This window comes from Vigna umbellata, chromosome 1 (genome assembly GCF_029865625.1).
Source record: "Vigna umbellata cultivar VRB3 chromosome 1, Vumbellata_1.0, whole genome shotgun sequence".
NCBI lineage: Eukaryota > Viridiplantae > Streptophyta > Magnoliopsida > Fabales > Fabaceae > Vigna > Vigna umbellata.
In genome coordinates this window covers 17444086-17470938 of record NC_142165.1, presented here as the reverse complement: position 1 = coordinate 17470938, position 26853 = coordinate 17444086, and the positions used below count along the sequence as shown (strand labels likewise).

The window sequence follows — 26853 nt, the reverse complement described above, 5'->3', positions numbered from 1 at the left end:
AATGTTAAAGTAGAATAATTAATGTAGTATTGCTTAAGTTTAGAATGACTTTTTCCTCTTAAATGACTTTTAATTTAATAATAGCTGGTATTTATTTACTAAAATATTATGAAAACTGTGAATGATGAAGCATTCTTTAGATTTGAAGGAAACATGTGTCATGAAAGAATAGACAGGGCATAGTGACGTCGAAAGAATGTATGAGAATCTATTTAATTGGAAGCATTATTATTCATTTATATCTGTTTGATAAAAGGCATATAAAAGTAGTCATATATTATTTTAAGCGAACATATAGCAGAGAGTGACCACCCTGAGTTCATTCCTTTCAAAGTATGATTTAATTAAACTTTGTAAGGTGGAAACTGAGAATGAAAGAATTAGAATAGTACTAATAAATTATACTAATTTTAAAAGTTGATTAGTGCTTCCTCCAAAATTTAAGATATATGTTTGTGCAACTTGCTATCATTACCAAAACTTTAGATTTTGCAGCCGCCGCTCAACGCTTCTAGAATCTTATCAAAGTGCAGAAATTTGTAATACTTTCAAATATATTAATAGTGAAAATACTCAATCTTTGTATCAATTTTCAATTTTGTTACTAGAGATAGTAAGACATTGGGTTAAACACGGATAATATATTCAGTACTCAATCTGTAACTAAAAATCTAAATCCTTATGTACCTTGTCATTTGTCTAATACGTGTTTAAAACATATATACGGGTTTTTTAAAATTCACATATATCCATAAATATCTACACTTTCAAAAAATAATTTTATAGATTTTTAAAATAAAATCTAAATAAAATTAAAAAATATATAAATACAATTTAAATTATATTAAATTTTAATTTTAATTAAATTTAAACTAATAAAATATAAATTAAATTAAACCTAGTAAAACAAAAATTAAATTTCTATGAATAAATTATATATATAAATATGAGTAGTGTAATACCTACATTTAAACTGTTTATAATGAATTATTGAATTATTTGTTATCTATTATCAATATCCACAGTTTAAAAGTATTCGTTTAATACTTATAATGGATTTTATGATAGAATAATAATATGAGACTAATTTTCTCTAACCACATAGTTTTAGTTAAAAATCTCAATGATCAAACTAAAAAAGCTTATAAATTTTTATTAAAATTTTGGACTAATGGTAATTAAAAGACGTTAAAAGTTTGTTCTCTAGCAGAATCTAATGGTAATTAAAACTCTTACCTTCAACTTCTCATCCTAAGTTCATTTGTAATTTTGGGATTTTATAGACTGGTGGAACTAATAACTTAAAGAAGGACAAAAATATGTGTAAAATAGTCATAACTTTTTTTATCTTTAAATAAAAACCTACTTTTTACCCTTTGTAGGTTTTTCCATGTTAACTAATATCTTTAAATAGCTAACTCTTTTTTTTCCATGTTACCCTTCTTGGATTTCCTCCATCTCGCAATCCTATGTCAAGGAAGGGTACTCTCATAAAACTACAATTCAAGATTTCAAAGAAATGGTTGATTAACTTTTTGTTCTCAATTTTAGTTATAAATTTTCAAATAGATTCTTTATTTTTCTTTTTTCAATTAAATTCTAAATTTTTGAAAAATTAATTTAATTCAGTAATTTTTGCTAAATCTATACAAACGAAATTAAAACATAACACATATCAGTTCATATAACTTTTTTATTTTTAACTTTTTTTTATTCATGTGTCTTGTCTGTATCGTGTTAAAAGTGATAAAATTAGTATCACGTAAAAATAATATCACATGTTATTGAATTGTATTACGTTTAGTTTTAAATTTATTTATTTTATTTAATTTAGTTTTAATCTTTTTTAAATAAACTAATATTATTTTATAAATTAAATCAAATTTATTATTTATATAAATGTTATACTATATTTTTATAATTATTTATTATTAGTTTAAAATATTCATTTACTACCTGTAAGTATTTTATCTACAAATAACCGCCGCATGTTATTTTTGCCATTGTCTCACCAATGGTCATTTAAAACAAATATATATGTCTATCAAAATTTGTCATAATCATTAAAAATTGTTTAAGATGAGACATCTAACAGTGATCAAGAAGACGAGGTCACCGGTTCAAAGATCTAGGACAAATCAATGGTTTTTGGAGAAATTAATTGAGATGTGACTTTTTTCTATATTTTCACTGTACAAAACGCGACATTTTTCTAAACTCCAAGTACTAGGTTGTCCAGTTCACGCGTAGCATTCACCATGGATACATTTATTATGCTTATTACTTAGTTAGTCTTGGCTGAGGACATTTCAAAGACCATGTGTCCTGTGTTCATTTGGAACATCAGTTTTCCACATAATATTTTTTACCATTCTGCACTTCTGACTATGTCTTCCTTCAATTCTCTTTGAATTAGGGTCTAACACTACAACCATGCCTACTTTGCTACCATCAAAGTCTGCATAATAAACTTGAATCTTTGTTAGTAGCAATAGAGACCTATATTTATATATTTCTTTACTCGGTAATCTTGGACTACCTACAAAAGACACGCCATTCAACAGTATCTCAAACAGTAACTGTTGACTATGTTCGTTAATTGATGATGTCTATTTGCTTTGATACACGAATTTCAAAAACCAAGATTATGATGGGAAGATAAACGAATTTAACCTCATTTACGCTGACGTTTGCGCAAATACCCCATATATATGATTTTTTAATTCTCGAGTACGTTATGGTAAATCATAGACTCTTATATTGTAGAGAGGGACGACATGAATGATCTTTATAATTTTATAAATTTGTTTTTGTATTATTCTAAAGAGTTTTTTATCAATAAAAATATCTTATGTATATAAATTTATATTCATTCCTTTAATCATTATGAGATTTTGTTTATATTTTAATAAAAGTTTTAGTTAAATCAACATGAGATTTTGTTTATATTCTAATAAAATATTTAGTTAATTAAAAAGTGTGCATTGAAGAATCATATTGCAATGAATGTATAAGTTGTTTTAATTAATTAAGAAGTAGAGATAATTAAGAAGTGGAGAAGATGATGTCCTTATTAATTATGTTGGATTGGAAATAAAAGGTAAAAATATACTTTTGAATTTGATTGTGAAAATTGTGCAAATGGTCGTGTAATGTTGTTGACAAATTACACAGAAAGGAATCATCCTATCATGTATTTTCATTGCATCGGAAAAGCTATTAAATAGTCACTCATAACCGAAACAAATTCTATTAATTATAATCAAATCTTAAACTCTAAATCTCAAACTCCAAACCTCAAATCCTATTGAAAATAAACTTACAGAAATTAATTGACCTAAAGAAATAACTGAAATTAATTTTCAAAAGAAATTAATTGCTGAAATTAATTGACCTAAAGAAATAACCGAAATTAATTGCCAAAAGAAATTAATTGCCTGAAAGAAAGCCGCGTCGTAAAGAAAGAAATTGCCTAAGGTGTCTTAAAGAAAGAACGAAAATTAATTACCGAAATTAATTGCCTAAAGAACTAAAGAAAGAACGAACATTAATTTTAAAACAGAAATAATTAATTGACTTAAAAAAAGAACAAAACGAAAAGAAAGAATGAAGATTAATTCATGATTAATTCCAAAAAATAAATTAATTAACATTGCTAACCCTAAACCCATTAATTGCCCTAAAGAATAAACAAATATTAATTATGAACCTTTAACTCGTATCACAAAAACAAGAAAGATAGAAGATTAATTGCCAAAAAAAAAAAACAAGAAAGAACGAAGATTAATTTTCGTAATAAAGAACAAGAAACAAACCAGAAACAAGACCCAATTGTTTAGAAAGAACAAGTATCAGTTGTCCTACCTAAAAAAAGAACAAGACACAGTTGTTTTACCTAAAAGAAAGAACAAGACACAGTTGTCATACCTAAAAGAAAGAACAAGACACAGTTGTCATACCTGAAAGAAAGAACAAGACACAGTTGTCATACCTGAAAAAAAAAACAAGACACCGTTGTCCTACCTAAAAGAAAGAACAAGACAAAGTTGTCCTACCTAAAGAAAGAAAAAGAGACAATTGTCCTACCTAAAAAAAGAACAAGACACAGTTGTCCTACCTAAAAGAAAGAACAAGACACAGATGTCAACAAGAAACAATTGTCCTACCTAAAAGAAAGAACAAGAAACAATTGTCCAAAAAAAAGAACAAAAAATAGTTGTCCAAAAGAAAGAAGAATAAACAGTTGTCCAAAAGAAAGAACAAGATACAATTGTCCAAAAGAAAGAACAAGAAATAGTTGTCCAAAAGAAATAACAAGAAATAGTTGTCAATAAGAAAGAACAAGAAAAAGTTGTCAATAAGAAAGAACAAAAAACAATTGTCTAAAAAAGAAAGAACAAAAACAGTTGTCTAAAAGAAACAACAAAAAACAGTTGTCTAAAAGAAAGAATAAGAAACAGTTGTCCAAAGCTGTAAAAAAGAAAGAAGAAAAACCAGTTGTCAAAAAGAAAGAATAAATTGTCTAACAGAAAGAACAAAAACAGTTGTCTAAAAGAAAGAATAAAAAACAGTTGTCTAAAAGAAAGAATAAAAAACAGTTATATAAAAAAAAAGAATGAAAACAGTTGTCTAAAAGAAAGAACGAAAAAAAGTTGTCTAAAAGAAAGTACAAAAACATTAAAAGAAAGAACAAAAAACAGTTGTATAAAAGAAAGAAAACAAAAAATAGTTGTCCAAAAGAAAGAACAAAAGTAGTTGTCTAAAAAATAAAAAATAGTTGTCCAAAAGAAAGAACAAAAAGTTGTTGTATAAAAGAAACAGAAATTGTCCAAAAGAAAGAACAATAAACAACAAAGATCGAAGATCAATTTGAAGATTAATTCTCCTTGAAAAAAACTGTTGTGAATAAAACTAAACTGAGCAACTTTAACTGTCAAATGACAGTCTGTTCATCCTATTATCTGTTATATGTTGTACATATGTAAGTGGTTGTTAATGAGAAAATAGAACGCTCGTTTTCTCTCTTTCTCTGCATTACACTCCTGTTGCACTCTCTCTCAAACACCAACCTAGCGCTAACAGTGGTATCAAGAGCGACAGGTTACGAAACCTGGTGAAGTTTTGTGACATTCAAGAAGACGCTTCAAGAAGAAAGGGGTGTGGAAGTGATGGCCGGAATGATTCACAGTAACCTACCTGTATTTGACGGCAAGGGGTTCGATGATTGGTGCGTGAAGATGGACGCAATTATTGGCTTTCCAGAAGTGGACGAAATAGTCAAGAAAGGCTTTAAAGAACCGTTGAAGGGAGACTCAGAAGAAGTGAAGAGACAACACAAGGAGAACAAGAGGTTGGACTGCAAGGCTCGAATGTTGTTGCATCAGTGTGTGTCGGCTGCTATCTTCCAGAAAGTCTCGAAAGCTGTTACGGCAAAGGAGGTTTGGGATATCCTACAAGAAAGATATGGTAATTCCGGCAAGGTGAAGAAGGTTCGTTTGTAATCCCTGCAGAGGCAATATGAGCTCTTATGCATGGGGGAGTAGGAGATAGTGGTGGAGTACATCAGCATAATTCAGATTGTAGTGAATGCTATGAGAGCATGCGATAAGGTTGTGAAGGACAAAAAGATTGTCGAGAAGATACTTTAAACCTTAACACCACAGTACGATCACATCGTGGTTGCCATAGAGGAATGCAAGGATCTTGAAACAATGAAAGAAGAAGAACTGCAGAATTCTCTAGAGGCGCATGAGCAGCACTTAATTGAAAGAAAGAATGCAGAAAAGGATGCGGTGCAAAGGATGAATCAAGCACTGCAGGCCAGAAACAATCAAAGCTTCAAAGGTCGTGGACCTGGAAGAGGCAAAGGACGGACACGCGATGGCCGAACAAGTGGTAAAAGCATGAATCCCTCTGATCAAACCAGTGAAGACAATGGAGGTGAGCAGAAGGAGGGAAACAATAGAGGAGGCAGACAATTCAGAGGCAGAGAAAGAAGAGGGCATGATAAAAGAAATGTTCAATGCTACACCTGTAATAAATACGGGCACTACTCTGCAGAGTGTTGGCACAATGAAGCCGCGAAGAAGACCAAGAATGACGAGATGGTGAATCTTGCTCAGGAGGATTGTGATTCGGAGTCAGATCTTGTTGTGTTGATGAGTACTCTAGAACGATTAAGAGGAGTTGTGCAGAGAAATAGTGCGAGACAGGTGTGAATGTGTATCTGAACATGTGTGACAGCCGAGAGGAACAAGCCATGCAGATGAGTGTCACTGTGGTACAGACCACGTGTTGTACTCAGAGAAGATGAACCATGCAGTGAAGAATGAAGAAGTTAAGGTGTTGTTGTCAAGTGAGGATAGATATGTTGTTGTTGAAGAAACCGAACGATAGTCTGGAACGGAATGATCATCGTCTTTAAATATAGCAGAAGAAGAGATCGAACGACTGTCTTCCTCAAGTGCAGCAGGTGAAGAAACCGAACGATCGTTGTTGTCGTTCAACCGATCGGGAATTAATGAAGAAACCGAACGATCGTTGCTGTTGAAAGAATCGAGCATTGACAAAAACCGAGCGGGTGTTGAAGAAGAAATGTTGCTTTCAGACCAAACGAGCATTGACAAAAACCGAGCGGTTGCTGAAGAAGAGATGTTGCCTTTTAACCGAACGGGTGTCGGTGAAGACAATCGGTTGTCGTCTAAAGACCAAACGGATGAAGACAATGGGATGTTGTCTAAAGACCGAACAGGTGTTGATGAAGAAAACGAACGACTATTGTCTTCAGACCGAAATGGAGTCGATAAGGAAACTGGACGACTGTTGTCATTGATATGAACGGGAGCTAATGGAGAAACCGGACGGTTGTCGATTCGAACGGATGTTGATGGAGAAATCGAACGGTTGTTTAACCGAACGGTTGTTTAACCGAACGATTGTTTAACCGAACGATTGTTTAACCGAACGGTTATTAATAAAGAAATTGGACGAGCGTTGGACAGGTGTGGACGAACGTTACATAGGTGTCAAGAATTGGAACACGTGTTGATGTCTGTAGATGCGAGCCATGCAGAAAACGATAACTGCTAGTATTTAGATACAGGATGCTTCAACCATATGACAGGCAAAAGGGAATGGATGATAGACCTGGATACAAGTGTCTGAAGCAGCGTGAGCTTTGTCGACAATAGCGTGATCATGGCTGAAGGGGCTAGAAAAATCCTGATCACACGCAAGGATAGCCGATCGGTTTACATGAACAATGTGTTGTATGTTCCAAATATGAAGAGAAATTTACTGAATCTGGGACAACTACTTGAGAAAGGCTATACAGTATTGATGCAACAAAGACACATAAAAGTGTCTGATGAAAGATAACGTCTAGTGATCAAGGCTCCTCTTGTCAGAAACCGAACATTCAAAGTGAATCTAAGTACTGTTAACGTTCGGTATTTTTCTGCTGTTAACACTGAGAATGAAGGATGGTTATGGCACTACAAATCAGTGATCATAAGCGGAAAAAGAAAAGGAGATCTAAGAAAAATAAGCATAAGGTAAAAGAAGAGAAAAACGTCTAAAAAAGAGATGAAAGAAACCAGATAAAAAATCAAGTCGAAGTTCAAAAAGAGAATTGATCAGTTAGTCAATAAAAATTAGAGTGGCATTAACAATAGTGAATCCTTAAGATGAAAAGCAATATGACATTGACACTATAACCAAGTTTTACAGAGTTTAGAGAGATGTGTTGTGAATAAAGAGTTTAGAGAGATGTGTTGTGAATAAAACTAATGTGTAACGACTTTTATTCGTCTTATTATTTGTTATATGTTCTGTTATATGTTACGTTGGTGTTAATGAGATTACACTCTTTCTCTCCATTACGGTCTTTCTCTCTCTGCATTACACTCCATTGTTGTATTCTCTCTAAAACACCTACCTATTGCTAACATGTTAGTGGCAAATCCTTTGCCATGCTGCTTCCGGTTGTCAGCCAAGGGTTGATCATCTTTGGTTTAGGAATCTCCACCTTTCTGTATTTGGCATCCCTCTCATGCATCCTTAAACATTAAACCAACAGAGTTTTGAGAAAGTTGAAACAAGAGAGAGAAAACAAGAAGACCAAGAAGACGAGCATCGGATTCACCGAAATCGTAGACGGCACATTGGATGAAATTTTGGTGGAGTCCGGAGCAGTAATGGTGAGCCTCTATTTGGCGAGACATGTCGTGGCTATAGATGGCAAAGGAACACGAGTGGTGACTAATCTGCTTTATGGGCTCCTGTATCATCATTGCACCCTTGTCGATCATGTGCTATCCCACTTCCCATCGCGCCTTTCCCGGAGTTGGTTGCGGACCCTTCGCTGGAATCGATTCCGATGACTTGTCCAGGAGGCCATAACCGAGGCATAAAGTCTATCACTTTTTACCTCGCCTGAATATGCCTCGGTTCAGGAACCGGTGCCTATCAGCGAAAATAATCGGTGTCATTTCCTCTTACTGTACTAGTGACTGTGGAATATCTTACCCTCGTGACTCATATATATATATATATATATATATATATATATATATATATATATATATATATATATATATATATATATATATATATATATATATATATATATATATATATATATATATATAAGCCGAAGATGGAGAGCGTGGATTGAGGCTTTGGTTCCACGACGACATGCAGCGATGGTAACGTGGCTGATTGTAGAGATTTTAAAATCCAAACTTATGTGGTTAAGTGTTTTGTAATAAAAATGCTAAATGGTAGCCAAAATTAACCTATTTATTAGATTTCAGTTCAACCTTCTCGAACAGGATACTCCTCCATTTTGTATAAAATATTATATAAATTTCCTCCATTTTGTATAAAATATTATATAAATATCGTGAGCTATTATTAAATTAAAACTAATTTAAGAGGAAAAAATCATTCTAAACTTAAACAATGCTAGATTATTGTACTTTAACATTCTCTTAATTGAATTTGTTCGAACCTTCACAATTAAATATCGAAAAATGGCTGCTTCAAAATAAAATTCCTAGCATTGATGAACCATGCAAAATAATATATTTAAACTTTCGGATAACCACTAATCAATTTACGAATACTATATTATAAACCTATTTACAACTATTCTACTGCTTTAATTTCATTTTTTTCCTCGTCAATCTATAAACCTCTTTTCTATATATTCACTTCTTCCTTTTTCCTTTTTCTTTTCTTTTTATTTGTCACTAAAATGTTACAAATTTGCTTCTCTTTCTCCTTTTTCTCTTTCTTATCGTCTTATTTTTTTTCTTCTCATTCAACTAATTATTTATAAAAATATTTTATGACAATAAATTTAACATCCAATTTATCAATGAATTTTTTAATATATTTTTAAACAATTTTTTTAAACAAAATAATTATGAACAAATTTTAATACAAAATGGTCAAAACTCAAAAAGCAGGAATCTTGACACCCACTTTACCAATAAACTTTACTATCAATAGTAAACACTTTAAATTACTTGCAAATTTTATTTATAGATATTTTTGTTGTAATAAAAAATTTAATTTACTAACAAATTAATAATTGACCATGTTTTCAATGATAATTAAAATTATATAATCTATTAATATATTATGTTTTATCAATGAATTTTATTCGCAGATAACTTAATATTTCTTTATCCATACTTATTAATAGACTCTAAAACCATTAACATCAAATCATTAATTAACGTTGATTTTGAACACGAACTATAAGCACATTTTATGAAGTTTATCTAAATCATCACTAACTTTTAAATTAATTTCTCATTAATTATCAATTAATTTTTCCAAAAATTATTGATCTGTCCAAGAGGTTTGAACACGTGCAACCTCATCATCTTAATCACTAGTGTCTCATATTAGACAATTTTTAATAATTATGATAGACCAAATTTATCATAAATTTTGAGACACGTGTATTTCTTTTAAATATCAGGTAAACGAATTGTCAAAATTTATTAGATAAGGACAACAAAAATATTATATGCAGATAGAATCTGCTATGAATATTAAAATATAATTTATATTTTGTTAGTTTAAATTTAATTTAGATTATATTTTATATTTTTTATAATTTTATTTAGATTTCATTTTAAAAATCTATACAAACTTCATTTTAAAAATCTTCTATACTTTCATTTTTGAAAATATAGAAGATATTCATGAATATCTGTATATTTTAAAAAACTCATATATTTTTTAAACCCGTATTTAATGAATAACAAGATAAATAACAACTTAAATTTTTAATTGCAGATAAAGTAATGAGTATATTATCCATGTTCAATCGAATCTCTTATGATTTCTCTATTAACAAAAGTGGATTGATACAAAGTGATTAACAAAAAGAAATATATCGAAACACAAAAGATAGAGTATATCAGTAATATAATTTAAGTATTAAAAGATTATGCACTTTGATAAGATTCTAGAAGCGTTTTGATAGGCGGCTGGAAAATCTAAAGTTTTGGTAATGGTAACAAGTTGCACAAACATATATCTTAAACTTTGAAGGAAGCACTATAATAAAGTTTTAAAACTAGTATAATTTATTACAAAGTCTAATTAAATCATACTTTGAAAGGAATGAACTCAGGGTGGTCACTCTCTGCTATATGTTCGCTTAAAATAATATATGACTACTTTTATATGCCTTTTATCAAACAGATATAAATGAATAATAATGCTTCCAATTAAATAGATTCTCATACATTCTTTCGACGTCACTATGCCCTGTCTATTCTTTCATGACACATGTTTCCTTCAAATCTAAAGAATGCTTCATCATTCACAGTTTTCATAATATTTTAGTAAATAAATACCAGCTATTATTAAATTAAAAGTCATTTAAGACGAAGAAGTCATTCTAAACTTAAGCAATACTACATTAATTATTCTACTTTAACATTCTCTTAATTAAATTTGTACGAACCTTCATAATTAAATATCGATAAATGGCAGCTTCAAAATCAAAGTCCTAGCATTGCTTGATGAATCATATATACTAATAAGTTGACAATCACCGAAATAATATACTTAAACTTTCGGATAAGCACTAATCAATTTACAAATACTAGATAACATATATGTTCACTTAATACAACAACACGTTTTTATAGGTTTTATAAGATAAAAACATAATGCTTCGAATTAAATAGATTGCCTTTTTTTTAAAACATAACATCCGTCACCTTCACGTAATCACTCACCATTGCAATGAGACAAACTTTGAGGCGTCTGTGTTCTTCTTCTTTACAAATCTCCTTTGAATCAAATAAGGATTCACATATATAAGCTAATTATCCCCACGAGTAATTCAAGTCATATAAATATATTATTATACTATCATATACACTTATAGCCATCGCCATCGGGTTAGTGCATGTTTAGGTAAACCCTAGAAAAGTTATGCAGTCGTCTTTTACCGCTTGGACGATAGCCATTTCAAACAACAAACAAAAGAAATGTATCCTATTAGGCATAACATCTCACTTTTGACTGTGTCTTCCTTCGATATTAAATACTTTTCTACTCTTTTGAATTCAATTAAATAAACTCTGAACTAATATCAATATTTAATGGGTCCACCTCCCACTATAAATACCACTACAACAATGCCTATCAAAAAACCACACAAGCCTCAATCTTTCTTAGTTATCCATTGCTCCTTCTTTCACCATTCTTTCTGTTCGACCTTTGATTTAAGCGTATTTGTTCAACACTAACCTTTATTCCGAGAGAGATGGAGAGATCAGAGTCATCCGTTGAACAAATTCAGCCTCCAACTTACGGAAACTTGGTGACCATTCTCAGCATCGATGGTGGTGGCATCAGGGGCATCATCCCCGCCACCATTATTCATTTCCTTGAGTCTCAGCTTCAGGTATCTATATCAAATGCTCCAAAACCTAATTCATTAAATGACATGTTAATAAATACGTACGTATTCAGTATGGAAACAATAGTGATATTGACATACATGTATATGTACACGTTGAAAATGCAGGAGTTGGATGGCCCAGAGGCAAGACTTGCAGATTATTTTGATGTGATATCGGGAACAAGCACGGGAGGTCTTGTAACAGCTATGCTAACCGCTCCAGACAGCAACAAGCGACCACTTTTTGCTGCCAAAGACATCAAACCCTTTTACTTGGAACACTGTCCTAAAATTTTCCCACAGCACAGGTGATTCATTAATATTTGTAGTGTCTACATTAAATCATGCATGCAAAACTCTATCTTTCGCTCTTAATTTTTTGTTTATATAAATGTACTTGTACAATCAGTATCAGTAATGATCGAGAGATTAGTTAACATACAGCATGCTTTGCATTGCAGTGGCCTTGGTGGGACTATAATAGCAAACTTAGTAAGATCTTTGGGAGGACCCAAATACGATGGGAAATACCTTCATCAGGTGGTGAGAGAGAAACTTGGAGACATTCGGTTGCATGAAACTCTCACCAACGTTGTCATTCCCACCTTCGACATCAAGTCTATGCAACCCATTATTTTTTCTTCCTATCAGGTTAACTTTCCTCTCTCTTTTTTCTTTTCTTTTCACTTTTCAAAGGAATTTTCTTTCCACTTTCCTGGTGTTTGGGACCTATATATATTTATTTGTTTATGGTTCTTGTTGGACCTTTGGGGTTCAAATTTTGACTATAAACAGTTGTCGGCTAATAAGACAAAAACAATTGTCTTTCAGTTTTCAAGAATACTATGATGATGTCAGTTTAGGAAAAAGTAAAACTAAGTTGGTTGCAGTCTTTTATTTTCCATTTTTTTCAGCCACTAATATGTCAATGTTAATATATATTAACAAAGAAGAGAATTAAATTAAAAGAAACTATAGAAGGTGAGAAAGAAAGTAACACAGTAAGATTTAAAATAAATTGATGCAGATGAAGATGTCTCCTTTCATGGACGCTAAACTCTCAGACATATGCATAAGCACCTCCGCTGCACCCACTTATCTGCCTGCACACAATTTCAAGAACCAAGATTCTGAAGGGAAGATACACGAATTTAACCTCATCGACGGTGGCGTTTGTGCAAATAACCCGGTATATGCTTAATTATTCAACAATCGATTGTTGTTTGAACTTTGATTTAACTACGTAATTAATGTAAATGGGAATGTATCACTAACTTATTTTCTATATCGGAATTTCATGATGCAGACCTTGGTTGCCATGAACGAAGTTACAAAGCAAATCATTAAGCAAAACTCTGATTTCTTTGCCATCAAGCCAATGGAATATAATCGGTTCCTGATAATTTCAATAGGCACTGGGACAGCAAAAAATGAGGAAAAATTCAATGCTCAAATTGCCAGCAAATGGGGGTTGTTGGATTGGCTAACCTACGACGGCAGCACTCCCTTAACTGACGTTTTCAGTCAGTCCAGTGCAGATATGGTTGACTTCCATTTATCTGCTGTCACTCAAGCACTTCAGTCACAGGATAATTACCTTCGAATTCAGGTAATATTTCTATGAGCATGCATAATATTTGGTCAAATACTATGATCATGTATACATAATTGGTCAACAACATTTGCAGGATGACACATTGACCGGAACAGATTCTTCAGTTGACATTTCTACAAAGGAGAATCTGGAGAAGCTTAGCGAAATCGGTGAAAATCTGTTGAAGAAACCAGTCTCTAGGGTGAACTTAGAGAATGGTCTCTTTGAGCCACTCAAAAACGGGGAAACTAATCAAGAAGCTCTTAAAAGGTTAGTTAAAAAAAACATCATTTTTCATCTGGTCGGCTACTCGGTAGAATTATATATTATATCAGAATAATTAAGCATGGATATTTTAATGGTTTCAGGTTTGCAAAAATACTGTCGCAAGAGAGAAGGCTCCGTGAAATGAGATCCCCACACACTAAGAAGCCCTTCTAGTTCTTTTTATCATTCTTTACTCATCATGTTCTTTTCTCGTAACTTTTCTGTCTCGCATTTCTTAATAGAACGTTTTTTAACGTATGACTGCTTATTGAATAAAATGTAACCTCAGAACTGCTTTATTACATTTTTATGTCTTCTTGCCTTTTGTACAAATCAACTGCAATAATATAAGTTCCTATATATTCTTTATTTCATTCTTATATTCTTATTTCGGTTTACCCTAAAACTAAATAAAAAACAAAATTAAAACTAAAGTAAACCATGAATTATAGTAGTCATATAATATTTAGTAAAATACAAGTTGCTGTTTTGTTATTCTGATATTAAACTTATTATATATGCCATGTTTTAAATATAAAATTCGCTCGTGTACTTGAAGGGCAGATTAAAAAATAAGATTCTTTCGTGTACTTGAAGGTCAGTGTAACCTAAACATAATCAAAGCATAAACTTTCATTGATGACAAAAAAACCAAAGATAAATAACATAAGAGTTTTGTGTAACCCAAAATTAAATAAGTATTAAGTGTACATTCTTTAACATCAAATTAATTGAATAAAATACAAAGCGTTTACATCACATCATTGAAGCTTGCAAGAACACTCAATTATTTGGATTAATTACTCTGAACCCAATAACACCTATAAACCGTTGACCCTGGTTCAAGCGCCTAGGCTTAAGTCACATATGGCCTAACACAACACTTGTAATAAAAAAGATATGTAACACACTACAAATCATAATACCATACTCATCATACAACTGTCTTTTGAGAATTTCCATTGTTTGCAGACGTCTGAGATTTACGAAATTGCTTCTGTTTGGATAGTCGTATCGCAAACCTGTGGTCAAGCATGAGACTTAGCACAGACACATTCAGAAAATGATACTAAAATTTAATCCCTAGTTAACACCATGCCCATGATTTTGGATTTGAATAATAAGGGCTAAATTTTTTATACTATAAATATTACAAGTATATACTAATAATAATACCATCATGGTCAGTTATTAATTTCTTTTAATATATATTGGCTTTTGATTTTAAAATGTGTACCTCGTCAAGGCTTCTCTGTTTGTTTCAGAAGTTCCAGCAGATTCGTAAAGGCCAGTCCTTAAGTTAATCCTTGAAACTGGTTTATCTAACAATGATTCCCCAACTGAGACCAGTTTCTTCAAATTATCCTCCGTGGCCAAGTCCACAGAAGATGATTCCCCAGTTAATGTATCGTCCTAATTAAGAAAGTTGAATCGGTGAATATGAGGAGAAAAAGTAATTGTATATTTAGAGTGAAGTAAAGTTGATGAGACCTGGATTCGGAGGTAGTTATGTTCAGAATTGAGTGCTCGAAAAACGGAAGAGATGTGGAAGTCAACCATGTCAGCACTTGCTTGAGTGAAGGCATCGATTAAAGGGGTGCTTCCATTGGTAGTGGAAACCCAGCTCAATACACCCCATTCAGCTGCTTCTTTAGCACTGTATTTCGGTTCGTGTTTCTGAGAACCCGTTCCCAATGATATCACCAAAAACCTATCGTATTGCATCGCTTCCACCTTCAAGCTATCACCTTGACCTTCATGGGAAATTTGGTTTGTCACTTCTGCCATGGCCACCAGTGTCTGCACCACCGAATTAACACCATATTACATTGTTTTCGTCATACTCATTCGTTTCATATTTTACCTTTTTTTTTCCTTTGAAATATAAGTTTGTGCATGTACCGGGTTATTTGCTGCGACGCCACCGTCTATTAGGTCAAACTTTCCCATGACATGACCGTGTTGGGTTTTGGTTTCGAAGTAATGTGCTGGAAGATAGGTTGGAGCTGCTGACGTTGCTATGCATATATCCGACAACAAGCCATTCAAATATGGCCTCTTCTTCAACTGTTGCATAAACATTTTAATTGAAAATATCTCTTTAGAATTTTATATGAAAACATGTTCAAACAGGGTGAGCTTTTCTTCGGTTTGCTGTTAACATAAAATGGAGAAATTATATTAATGTTGATCTGAAAAAAATCACGTGGAGTCTTTTGTTTTTTTTAATATAACATCATATTGTAAGTTAAAAATAAATAGAGAAAAATTTAAAATCATTGCTAGTAGATACTAAAAATGAGATTAAACTTTTTGATTTTCAAATTAAAGTCATTTGTTTCCACAATAAATGAGGAATATATTTGATATAATAAATAAATAGAGGAGGGATGAACCTGGAAGCTGGAAAAGATGGTTGGTTGAAGGCGTTTGATGTCAAATGTTGGGATGACAACATTCGTCAATGTCTGGTCCAACCTTGTTTCCTTTAGGTTGTCCCTAATAATCTTGTGTAAATCCTTGCCATCATACGATGGTCCACACAGACTAGTGATGAACTTCACGACAGAAGCGATTACACTACAGCACCTATATTAAACTGTAATTAGGACATGTTGATTTTTGCATGAAGATTATGTTAAAGTAAGGAATTTTTACTTATTCTGTGGGAAGATTTGTGGAGAATGATTAAGGTAGAAATCCTTAAGATGTTGGGCATCATACAAGGGTCGATTATATTCGTTTGGAGCAGTAAGCATTGCAGTGACCAATCCCCCAGTGCTTGTTCCTGCAATCACATCAAAGTAGTCTGCTATTCTTACATCATCACCATCAAGCCTCTGCACACACCATAATCACATATTAATTAAATGTTAATTAAGCTATAAAAGAAATAGACTAAAGTTAATTTATACAGACTAGGTAATAAATTAAGTTAATTTCCAGAATGTAACAATCAACCAAATTGTTGCTTTCATGATGTGATAATAATTAATTATATTAATATAGCAGTAATGCACGTCGTTAACCAATGGCAAACTTTATTTACCATTATGTATGGAAGGAATCAAAACCCGTTCAATAAATAAATAAACATAAAGCTTTAAGCTTGATTATAATTTTGTTTTGGTTCCTCTAATGCGGTCAATTTTGGTCATCTGTAAATTTAATTATTTTATTTTTATTCATACATGGCGACTGATAATTTATGTTTTTTAAATGACCATTTTTTTTTATACTTTTTGCTTGACTATTAATTCTTATCCTTTTGATTTTTTATTATATGAAAATTTAATAAGCTAATTAGTGGTACAAATCTGTCAAAACATATTGGCTGACCAGTAAGCATGTTTCAGCTAAAATTTTTGCTTTTCAATGATCATAATGGAGTCATTATAAAACTATGATTTTTTTTTCAAACATATAAACCAGAATTAAATGTTTCAATTTTTTAAGTGACCATTTCTTTTGTTTGCATCTTAAAAATGAATAATTTTTGCTTGACTATTATACTTGTCATTTCCGTTATTTTATTATATGAAAATTTAATAAGCTAATTAATGGCATTCATCTATCAAAACATTGTTAGCTGCCTAGTAAGTATATGTTTGAGCTAAAATATCTGCTTTTCAATTGTGTAAACGATAATGAAGTCACTAAAACTATGATAACTACTTTTTTTTTTCAAATATATATGTCAAAGTCGAACAAATAAAATTATGAAAAGAAAAATTAATTATACACTAATCTAAAGGACCCAAAGTGCTAATAAATCAAACTTTCTGTAAAATATAGTTTTATAATTTATTGATGTCATATATTGAAATATTTTTAGTCTCAAACCATCTCTATGATGTTATTTCTTTTTTTAAAGGTTTGTTTGGCTAAATAACAAGTTCTTCTAAAACAATAAAATAATAAAACTTTAAATAATTTTCTTATAAATTAAAAATAAAATTTAATAATAAATGAAAATGGGAAAAATGGTAATATATGTAACTGTCTTTTAAATTAATATTTATAGGATGTGAAAATGTTTAATATTCTCCTTCTTTTTTATATTTTTTTTTCTCAAGAATGGTTCTACAAAAATTTATCCAAAGATATATATGAATTAGTTGTTAAAGATATTACCCGAAGTTCTGATTCGAGAAAAGCAAGAATGATTCCTGGAATGATTCCCCGAATGCCACCACCATCAATACTAAGCACAGTAACTAGGTGTCCGTCATCAGAGTCTCTTGGAGCTGGAGATACATGGTTCTTCGTTGCTGCCATGGACTTAAATATAGTGAGAGAGAGAGAAAGAGGTTGAACTTCTCTACAAGTTTATTGATACTCAGAAAACCTACTTTTCATAGCTAGTTTTGATGAGGAGAACCTGTATATATAGACCAACCAAACTACACGAACATACATTTGTTTATAGCGTTTTAAATCAATTTAGAAATAACATGGATGGTATCATTTTAAACTAAGAGATATTAACGTTGAATACTTCCACACCTCATTTGTTTATTAACGTTGAAAACATTCATGTGAGAATAGTAAACTATCATACCTATATATACCTATACATTAAAAGAGATAAACTTTACACTTAATTTAATCTTACAAAATTAATTTATAAAGTTAAGTTATTTATTATACAATAAACTCTTTTTATTTTTAGTCTCAGATTTCCAAACATATTATACTAAAAAAAACTGTAATATTTTCTAAAATATGTTTCTTACACATTATTTTAGGATATATGCGAGACGATTTTACATGATCTGTCTGAACTTATTGAATTTTACTTATAATTAAAAGTTTAAAAATGTCAATGTTCTTTTTTTACGTGATAGTAGAAATTGGATGGTCCGATAACGATTGGATTGTGAGTGAAATAGAATAATAGAATATCCATTTAGAAATTGCTAAGATAGGCTCTAACCATGACTCTGATAGCATGTTAGAAGGTGGGTTTTATCATAACTCATATTCTCAAACCGGCTTGTAAGGTGAAGTTTATATCTCGTTTATATATTATAATTTGGTCTTATCTCTAGTCGATGTAAGACTCCTCTTAATGTCATTTTGTTTTATTATTACTCTTTACATATTCATACAAGCTTTGAAAAATAATTTTCATTTGATTGAATCCTACGTTAAAAGTTGGCTTAAATTAAATCCACTTCAGCTTTATGAACATTCAATTTTAATTCTCCATTAACAATACCATTCAAATTCATTTTCAAGACTTCATTTGTAATAATGGTTTATTTTGCTTATAAATAAAACAAGGCATGCTTTTAAGATAAAATGAATTTAGAAACATTATAGTGTAACCCAAATTATTACATTACAAAGACTTCGGTAACATGAAATCAAAGAAACAAATAGTTTAGAAGGACACTCAATTTATTGTGACTCAACACGATGAAAGAGATCATCACTACAATGAACAGAATACAATCATATATCATATTGACCGAACAACAACTATCTCTCATCCCTTCGTCTTTGAAAATTTCTCATTGTACTTGGACATTACAGATTTACGAAATTTCCTTTGTTTGGATAGTCGTTCCGCAAACCTAAAAAAAAGAATAGTCAATACATGAAACTGTGATTTGAAGCAAGTTGCAACTCATTGGTGTGGATTTTCCTTAATAAAAATTACATTGTTGATAAAATACTACATTATGATTATGTGTGTGTAGGGTTTTGATATATATACCTCTTCAAGGCATCTGCATTTGTTTCGTTAGAATCCACATTTTCATGAACACCAGTCCTCAAGTTAATCTTTGAAACTGTTTTCTTTAACAATTCTTCCGCAACTTGGACGAGGCCATTCAAATTCTTCTCCGTGGCAATGTCAACCGAAGACAAGTCCCCAGTTAAAGTATCGTCCTACAAAATTTTAATATAAAGAATTAAATTCATGAGTTTTCATTTGCAATCACGAGAATCATTGTAGATGTTTATATATGTTTTGACAGAACCTGGATTCGGAGGTAGTTTTCTTCAGCATTGCGTGCTTGGAAAACGGAGTAGATGTGGAAATCAACCATGTCAGAACTAGCTTCAGTGAAGACATCGATTATAGGATTGCCACTGCCGTTGGAAACCCAGCCCAATAGGCCCCATTTAGACGCCTCAGCAGCACTGTATTTCTTTTCACGTTGCTGAGAACCTGTTCCCAATGATATCACCAAAAACTTACTGTATTGCATCGGTTTCACATTCCAGTTTTCATATGAACCTTCACTGAAGATTTTGTTCGACACTTCTGCCATCGCCACCAGTGCCTTCAAAACACCAAATTAACTTATCTATCACGTTCTTTCAAGCATATTGTATATACTTAGTTTAAATTACATTAATTGCAGCAGTAAATATATAACGAGGCTGTTTATAATACCGGGTTATTTGCTGCTACACCACCATCTATAAGGTCGAATTTGAAAGGACCATCGGGGGTTTTGGTTTCAAAGGAATGAGCTGGAAGGTAGGTTGGTGCTGCTGAAGTTGAAATGCATATATCAGACAATAACCCATTCAAATCTGGCCTCTTCTTCACCTGTGACATCATAATTGCGAGTAATAGTTTCGTTAGAGAAAAAGACAAACACACATTACATTCCTCGTTATCTACGAACTTTCTTCAAATTTTGTACAAAAGTCTGTTAAAAAAGCTGCAATTTTTATTTTCAAGTGAGTGACTTCTTGCAACCAGAATATATTTTAGGTAATAATTGAGAGGAGAGATGAACCTGGAAGCTGGAAAAGATGGTGGGTTGAAGGTGTCTGATGTCAAATGCTGGGATAACGACATTGGTTAACGTGTGTTCCATTTTTTTGTCCCCTAGTTCTTCCCTGATGAGCTTGTGTAAATACTTGCCGTCGTACTGTGGTCCAGTCAGAGTTCTTCCGAACTTCATCGCCCTTGCGAATATATTCCAGGGACTGTATTTGGAAAATCACACTGTAAATTAGTACACGGTGATAAAATATGTATTTAGATTTGAATGATTTGGTATGAAGTTTATGGTAAAGTGTGGTATATATTTACCTATGCTGTGGGAAGATTTTTGGGGAATGCTTAAGGTAGAACTTCTTAATATCTTGGGCTGCATACAAGGGTCGGTTATCTTTATTTGGAGCAGTGAGCATTGCAGTGACTAATCCACCGGTGCTTGTTCCTGCAATCACATCAAAGTAATCTGCTAGCCTTGCATCTGTTAGAAGTTTGTCTTAGAAGTCCCACATCTAAAGTGGGCAAAGACTTCCCTCCCTCATTTGCATATAAATAGAGGTGTAAGGGAAGGTGTAAGATACACCAAAATTACTTGTATCCTCCTTGCTCTGAAGAGAGGGTGTTGTAATCTCTTTTATCTAGTAAATATTTTTCTTGACCTTGCCCTTGGTCTTGTGTTAGTTATAAATTTTCTCATCTTTAATTTTAGTTGTGTGTGCTTGTGTTGTATGACTGATACCCAACAGTGGTATCAGAGCTTTCGGTTTGTATTCCGCTGCTAAAGAATCATCTAAAAATTTTTTAAATTTAAAACGAATAAGTACACCAGGTCTACGAATATATTACAATTATCAACAAATCCCTCGAATTTTAGGAGGCATGGGGATTGTCATTCTTTCAACTTCTAGAGGTATAATGACAGATCGAGAGGCTCGATTAGAAAAAATCGGCGGAGAAGTTTTATGTTATATATGGTAATCTTTATAATATCCGAATTCGGTGAGAAACTTGTATATTTCATTTATATAAAAAAAAGAGAGAGAAATTTTGAGTATGCTCTGTGGTTGCGGTTTAATCCGATCTTCCGCATCAGAAAAGAGTTATTACTGGAAACGTTTGGTAGTGTGAAAGTGCGGTCTGAGAAAGTTCTGATACAATGGAAACTGAAGATAAGGGCAATTTTGAGAAAAGACAACTGTCTGGATGCAATTGAAGACAGACGTGCAGAAATTTCTGATGAAAAGTGGAAAGAGATGGATGACAACGCGGTTGCCAATTTGCACCTAGCAATGGCAGATTCAGTTCTGTCTAGTATAGCAGAGAAGAAGACTGCAAAGGAGATTTGGGATACTCTCATTAAACTGTACGAGGTCAAGTCACTTCACACTAGAATTTTCTTAAAAAGAAAACTCTATACTCTTCGAATGAGTGAGTTCACGCCAGTGACGGAACACATCAACAATCTGAATACATTATTTGCTCAGCTCACCGCGTCAGATTTCAACATAGTAGAAAATGAACGTGCAGAGCTACTACTTCAGAGTTTACCAGATTCATATGATCAACTCATCATCAACATTACAAATAACAACATTGTTGGTCGTTTATCCTTTGATGATGTTGCTGGAGCTATTCTTGAAGAAGAATCCAGGCGAAAGAATAAGGAAGACAGGACAGAAAGTTCGAAGCAAGTAGAAGCTTTAACGATGATGAGAGGAAGATCAACGGAACGTGGCTCCAGTGGGAGTCAAAATCATGGTAGATCAAAGTCTCGAGGAAGAAAGAATTTTAAATGCTACAATTGTGGCATGAGGGGGCATCTGAAAAAAGATTGTTGGCACAAGAAGAGTGGAGGAAAGAACTTCGAAGCATCAAGCTCTCAAGGCTGTGTTGCAAAAACTTCTGAAGATGGAGAAATCCTGTATAGTGAAGCAGAACTTAGTTCTAAAGGCAGAAGACAACTTTCTGATGCCTGGATAATAGACTCAGGCGCGACATGGCATATGACTTCACACCGAGATTGGTTTCACACTTATGAACCTGTCTCTGGAGGATCTGTGTTCATGGGGAATGATCATGCCTTAGAAATTGGAGGGATTGGTACCGTCAAAATCAAAATGTATGATGGTACAATACGCACTCTTCAAGGAGTTCGACATGTGAAGGGATTGAAGAAGAACCTCTTGTCTGTTGGACAATTGGATGACCTTGGGTGCAAAATTCACATTGAAGGTGGAATCCTAAAAATGGTGAAAGGTAACCTCATTATGATGAAAGCAGAGAAGATCGCAGTCAATCTATACATGTTGTTGGGAGATACGTTGCAAGAAGCAGATGCATCAGTTGCAACAACAAAAGAAGAAGAAGCAACGATGATGTGGCATTACAGACTTGGTCACATGTCAGAACGAGGCTTGAAAATTCTTACTGATCATAATCTCCTGCCGGGGCTCAAAACAGTTAATTTACCGTTTTGTGAGCACTGTGTGACTAGTAAGCAACATAGATTGAAGTTTGCTAAAGTGACTGCTAGAAGCAAGCACATACTTGACTTAATCCATTCTGATGTCTGGGAATCACCAGAAATATCCATGGGAGGAGCAAAGTATTTTGTATCATTCATTGATGATTATTCCCGGAGATTATGGGTGTACCCAATCAAGAAGAAGTCAGATGTGTTTCCAGTATTCAAGGAATTCAAAGCACAGGTGGAACTTGAAACTGGAAAAATGATCAAATGCTTGAGGACAGATAATGGAGGAGAATATACTGATGGTGATTTTCTGGCATTCTGCAAGCAAGAAGGTATTAAGAGGCAATTTACAGTTGCTCATACACCTCAACAGAATGGTGTAGCAGAGCGGATGAATAGAACTCTTCTAGAAAGGACAAGGGCCATGTTGAAAACTGCAGGATTAGCCAAGTCCTTCTGGGCAGAAGCAGTCAAAACTGCTTGCTATTTGATAAATCGCTCGCCATCAACAGCAATTGGTGTAAAGACACCAATAGAAATGTGGAAAGGAAAACCAGCTGATTACTCTTCTCTGCATGTATTTGGTTGTCCTGTGTACGTGATGTACAACTCCCAAGAAAGAACAAAGTTGGACCCAAAATCCAGGAAATGTATATTCTTGGGTTATGCTGACAATGTTAAGGGGTATCGCTTGTGGGATCCCACTGCCTACAAGATTATTGTTAGCAGGGATGTAGTTTTTGCAGAAAAATTGCAAAGTGAGCAGAAAAAAGTCAGCACACCAATAGACATTACTTCAGTACAGATAGAGGAAAAGTCAAAAGATAATGATTCCTCTGAAGCAGAACCAGAGCACGATGAACAAGAACCAAATGAGGTCAATGATGAAGATGCTCGACGAACAACACGTCTGATGAAGAAACCATCTTGGCACTCAGACTATGTTATGGCAAACCATGATGCGTACTGTCTCTTAACTGAAGAAGGAGAACCTTCAACCTTTCAAGAAGCGTTGAGGACTTCAGATGTTTCTCAATGGATGACAGCAATGCATGAAGAAATAGAAGCCTTACATAGGAACGAGACATGGGAACTTGTTGAACTTCCAAAAGGTCGAAAAGCAATTGGAAACAAATGGGTATACAAAATCAAACGAGATGGCAATGAACAAGTGGAGCGATATCGTGCAAGACTGGTGGTGAAAGGATATGCTCAGAAAGAAGGTCTTGATTTTAACGAGATATTCTCACCAGTTGTTAGACTTACCACTATCAGAATAGTGCTGGCAATGTGTGCTGTAAATGATTTACATCTGGAACAGTTAGATGTAAAGACTGCTTTTCTTCATGGAGAACTTGAAGAAGAAATATATATGCTCCAACCAGAAGGTTTTGAAGAACAAGGCAAAGAAAACTTGGTTTGTAGGTTGACCAAATCTCTGTACGGTTTAAAGCAGGCGCCAAGGTGTTGGTATAAGAGATTTGATTCTTTCATTATTAGCCTCAGATACAACAGATTAAGTTCAGACCATTGTACATACTACAAGAGGTTTGAGGATAATGATTTCATCATTTTGCTGTTGTACGTGGATGATATGTTGGTGGTAGGCTCCAACAAAGTTCGAGTCCAAGAATTGAAGGCACAATTGGCTAGGGAATTTGATATGAAGGACTTGGGACCTGCAAACAAGATTTTAGGGATGCAAATTCACCGAGACAGAAAAAACAGGAAGATTTGGCTTTCACAAAAGAATTATTTTCGAAAGGTCTTGCGGCGCTTCAACATGCAAGATTGCAAGCCAACTTCTACCCCACTTCCTGTTAATTATAAATTATCCTCAAGTATGTGTCCTAGCAATGAAGTAGAGAGGATGGAAATGTCTCGAGTTCCGTATGCATCAGCAGTGGGAAGCCTAATGTATGCCATGATTTGTACAAGACCAGACATTGCACATGCAGTGGGAGCAGTTAGTAGATTTATGGCAAATCCTGGTGAAGAGCATTGGAATGCTGTTAAGAGGGTCCTTAGATACATCAAAGGAACCTCAGATGTTGCGTTATGTTTTGGAGGATCAGAATTTATTGTCAGAGGTTATGTCGACTCAGATTATGCAGGTGATCTTGATAAAAGAAAATCTACTACAGGCTATGTGTTTAAACTTGCAGGAGGGGTGGTAAGCTGGTTATCTAAACTACAAACTGTTGTAGCTCTATCCACCACAGAAGCTGAATACATGGCAGCTACTCAAGCATGCAAAGAAGCAATCTGGATTCAAAGGTTATTGGAAGAACTCGGGCACAAGCAAAACAAAATTACTGTATATTGTGACAGTCAGAGTGCTTTGCACATTGCAAGAAATCCAGCCTTTCATTCCAGGACAAAGCATATAGGGGTTCAATATCATTTTGTCCGAGAAGTAGTAGAGAAAGGAGATGTAGATTTGGAAAAGATCTGTACCAAAGATAACCTAGCGGATGTTATGACAAAGCCGGTTAATACTGACAAGTTTGTATGGAGTAGATCCTCTTATGGTCTATCAGCAACGTAGCATGAAACTGACAAGGAAAACAAAGTATTGTGAAGACATGATTGATTCAATCAAATCTTCAAGTGGGAGAATTGTTAGAAGTTTGTCTTAGAAGTCCCACATCTAAAGTGGGCAAAGACTTCCCTCCCTCATTTGCATATAAATAGAGGTGTAAGGGAAGGTGTAAGATACACCAAAATTACTTGTATCCTCCTTGCTCTAAAGAGAGGGTGTTGTAATCTCTTCTATCTAGTAAATATTTTTCTTGACCTTGCCCTTGGTCTTGTGTTAGTTATAAATTTTCTCATCTTTAATTTTAGTTGTGTGTGCTTGTGTTGTATGACTGATACCCAACAGCATCAGCACCATCCAGCTTCTGCATATGCACCATTATCAGTGAGTTGGCTGCATTAACTAGAGTTAATTTACATACAACGTTTTTTTCTTAGTTAGCAGATTATTACCTGAAGTTCTGATTCAAGGAAACCAAGTAAAACTCCTGGAATGATTCCCCGAATACCACCACCATCGATACTCAGCACAGTAATCAGGTGTCCATCATCACTTTTTTGAGTTGCTTCCATAGATCTCAATTAATGACTTACTGAGACAAAGATAAAGAGAGAGAGATGGAATTAACTGATCTTACGAAAGAGCAAAGAAAACTACTTCTTTTTCAGAAAAATCTAAATTTCATGGCCTAATTTGATGAGGAAAAGCTGTATATTTATACATAAACCATGTAAAGAAAGAACAAGTTGACGACTGATTTAGCACGTTTAATTAGTTGCTACAAAAACACGGAAATAGGTAACATGTTTCCACAACTTCTGTACTTTGCATTATATTAATAAGTTTTCCCGTGAAATTACGGTGTTTTATGGTCACAGGTAATCAATAAATGTATGAATAAGTTATTTTTCTATTATTAAGCCAAAACTAAATTTATATCTAACTTAAAACAACATATATGTAAAAAGCTTTTTTGTGTTTATAAGTGAAAAGAATGTGTAGAAATTATAAAACATTTATATTGGATTATAGAACGTCTCGTATAAAAAAAATTGTTTTTAATTATAAAAATGTCACAAGGGTAGATCTACGACGGAAATGAATCTTTTCTCCATTAATGATTATCTGAATTTTTAACTACTTAGTGATAGATAATCCTTACTTAAACAAAAATCAACTATTAACTCGATTAACAAACATAAATCAGAAATATTCTTAGTAATAAAACATGGCCTCATATGTATCTCTTATCCAATAATTTAAGAAAATATATTAGATTGTTTTTATAGTGTTAAACTGA

General features: G+C 33.1%; 4 protein-coding genes across 4 annotated transcripts; 2 read left to right on the top strand and 2 right to left on the bottom strand.

Moving 5' to 3' along the window:
* The first annotated feature begins 5168 nt into the window (after nucleotides 1-5168).
* On the top strand, nucleotides 5169-6218 carry LOC124827459 (uncharacterized). The gene is made up of 2 exons (XM_047300526.1): nucleotides 5169-5489; nucleotides 5664-6218. Exons 1-2 carry the CDS (start codon nucleotides 5169-5171, stop codon nucleotides 6216-6218), a joined length of 876 nt encoding a protein of 291 aa, XP_047156482.1.
* Nucleotides 6219-11699: 5481 nt separating this feature from the next.
* Nucleotides 11700-14128, top strand: LOC124822669 (patatin-like protein 2). Its single transcript, XM_088098538.1, has 7 exons — nucleotides 11700-11938; nucleotides 12062-12243; nucleotides 12397-12586; nucleotides 12963-13124; nucleotides 13242-13544; nucleotides 13624-13799; nucleotides 13898-14128. Exons 1-7 carry the CDS (start codon nucleotides 11798-11800, stop codon nucleotides 13968-13970), a joined length of 1227 nt encoding a protein of 408 aa, XP_087954664.1. The 5' UTR covers nucleotides 11700-11797; the 3' UTR covers nucleotides 13971-14128.
* A 389-nt stretch (nucleotides 14129-14517) lies between these two features.
* LOC148204835 (patatin-like protein 2) lies at nucleotides 14518-18133 on the bottom strand. The gene is made up of 7 exons (XM_088098533.1): nucleotides 17931-18133; nucleotides 16455-16636; nucleotides 16193-16385; nucleotides 15699-15863; nucleotides 15288-15596; nucleotides 15034-15209; nucleotides 14518-14818 (listed from the first exon to the last, which is right to left on the bottom strand). Exons 1-7 carry the CDS (start codon nucleotides 18072-18074, stop codon nucleotides 14731-14733), a joined length of 1257 nt encoding a protein of 418 aa, XP_087954659.1. The 5' UTR covers nucleotides 18075-18133; the 3' UTR covers nucleotides 14518-14730.
* Nucleotides 18134-19270: 1137 nt separating this feature from the next.
* Nucleotides 19271-26125, bottom strand: LOC148204834 (patatin-like protein 2). Its single transcript, XM_088098544.1, has 8 exons — nucleotides 26006-26125; nucleotides 25892-25917; nucleotides 20857-21015; nucleotides 20558-20750; nucleotides 20206-20364; nucleotides 19787-20092; nucleotides 19519-19694; nucleotides 19271-19375 (listed from the first exon to the last, which is right to left on the bottom strand). The coding sequence occupies exons 1-8, from the start codon at nucleotides 26123-26125 to the stop codon at nucleotides 19288-19290; spliced, it is 1227 nt and encodes a 408-aa protein (XP_087954670.1). The 3' UTR covers nucleotides 19271-19287.
* Nucleotides 26126-26853: the final 728 nt, after the last annotated feature.

Excerpts from the sequence above, each read along its gene's own strand:
- LOC124822669 (XM_088098538.1), top strand. The coding sequence starts at position 11,798 with ATGGAGAGATCAGAGTCATCCGTTGAACAAATTCAGCCTCCAACTTAC. Across the intron at positions 13,545-13,623 it reads ATAATTACCTTCGAATTCAG|GATGACACATTGACCGGAAC; the intron begins GTAATATTTCTA and ends CAACATTTGCAG. Across the intron at positions 13,800-13,897 it reads AATCAAGAAGCTCTTAAAAG|GTTTGCAAAAATACTGTCGC; the intron begins GTTAGTTAAAAA and ends TAATGGTTTCAG.
- LOC124827459 (XM_047300526.1), top strand. The coding sequence starts at position 5,169 with ATGGCCGGAATGATTCACAGTAACCTACCTGTATTTGACGGCAAGGGG. Across the intron at positions 5,490-5,663 it reads ATTCCGGCAAGGTGAAGAAG|TACGATCACATCGTGGTTGC; the intron begins GTTCGTTTGTAA and ends TTAACACCACAG.
- LOC148204834 (XM_088098544.1), bottom strand. The coding sequence starts at position 26,125 with ATGGAAGCAACTCAAAAAAGTGATGATGGACACCTGATTACTGTGCTG. Across the intron at positions 21,016-25,891 it reads GATGGTGCTGATGCTGTTGG|GCTAGCAGATTACTTTGATG; the intron begins GTATCAGTCATA and ends AACAGATGCAAG. Across the intron at positions 19,376-19,518 it reads AATGCAGATGCCTTGAAGAG|GTTTGCGGAACGACTATCCA; the intron begins GTATATATATCA and ends TCTTTTTTTTAG.
- LOC148204835 (XM_088098533.1), bottom strand. The coding sequence starts at position 18,074 with ATGGCAGCAACGAAGAACCATGTATCTCCAGCTCCAAGAGACTCTGAT. Across the intron at positions 15,864-16,192 it reads CCATCTTTTCCAGCTTCCAG|TTGAAGAAGAGGCCATATTT; the intron begins GTTCATCCCTCC and ends TTTATGCAACAG. Across the intron at positions 15,597-15,698 it reads GCGTCGCAGCAAATAACCCG|ACACTGGTGGCCATGGCAGA; the intron begins GTACATGCACAA and ends TCGGTGGTGCAG.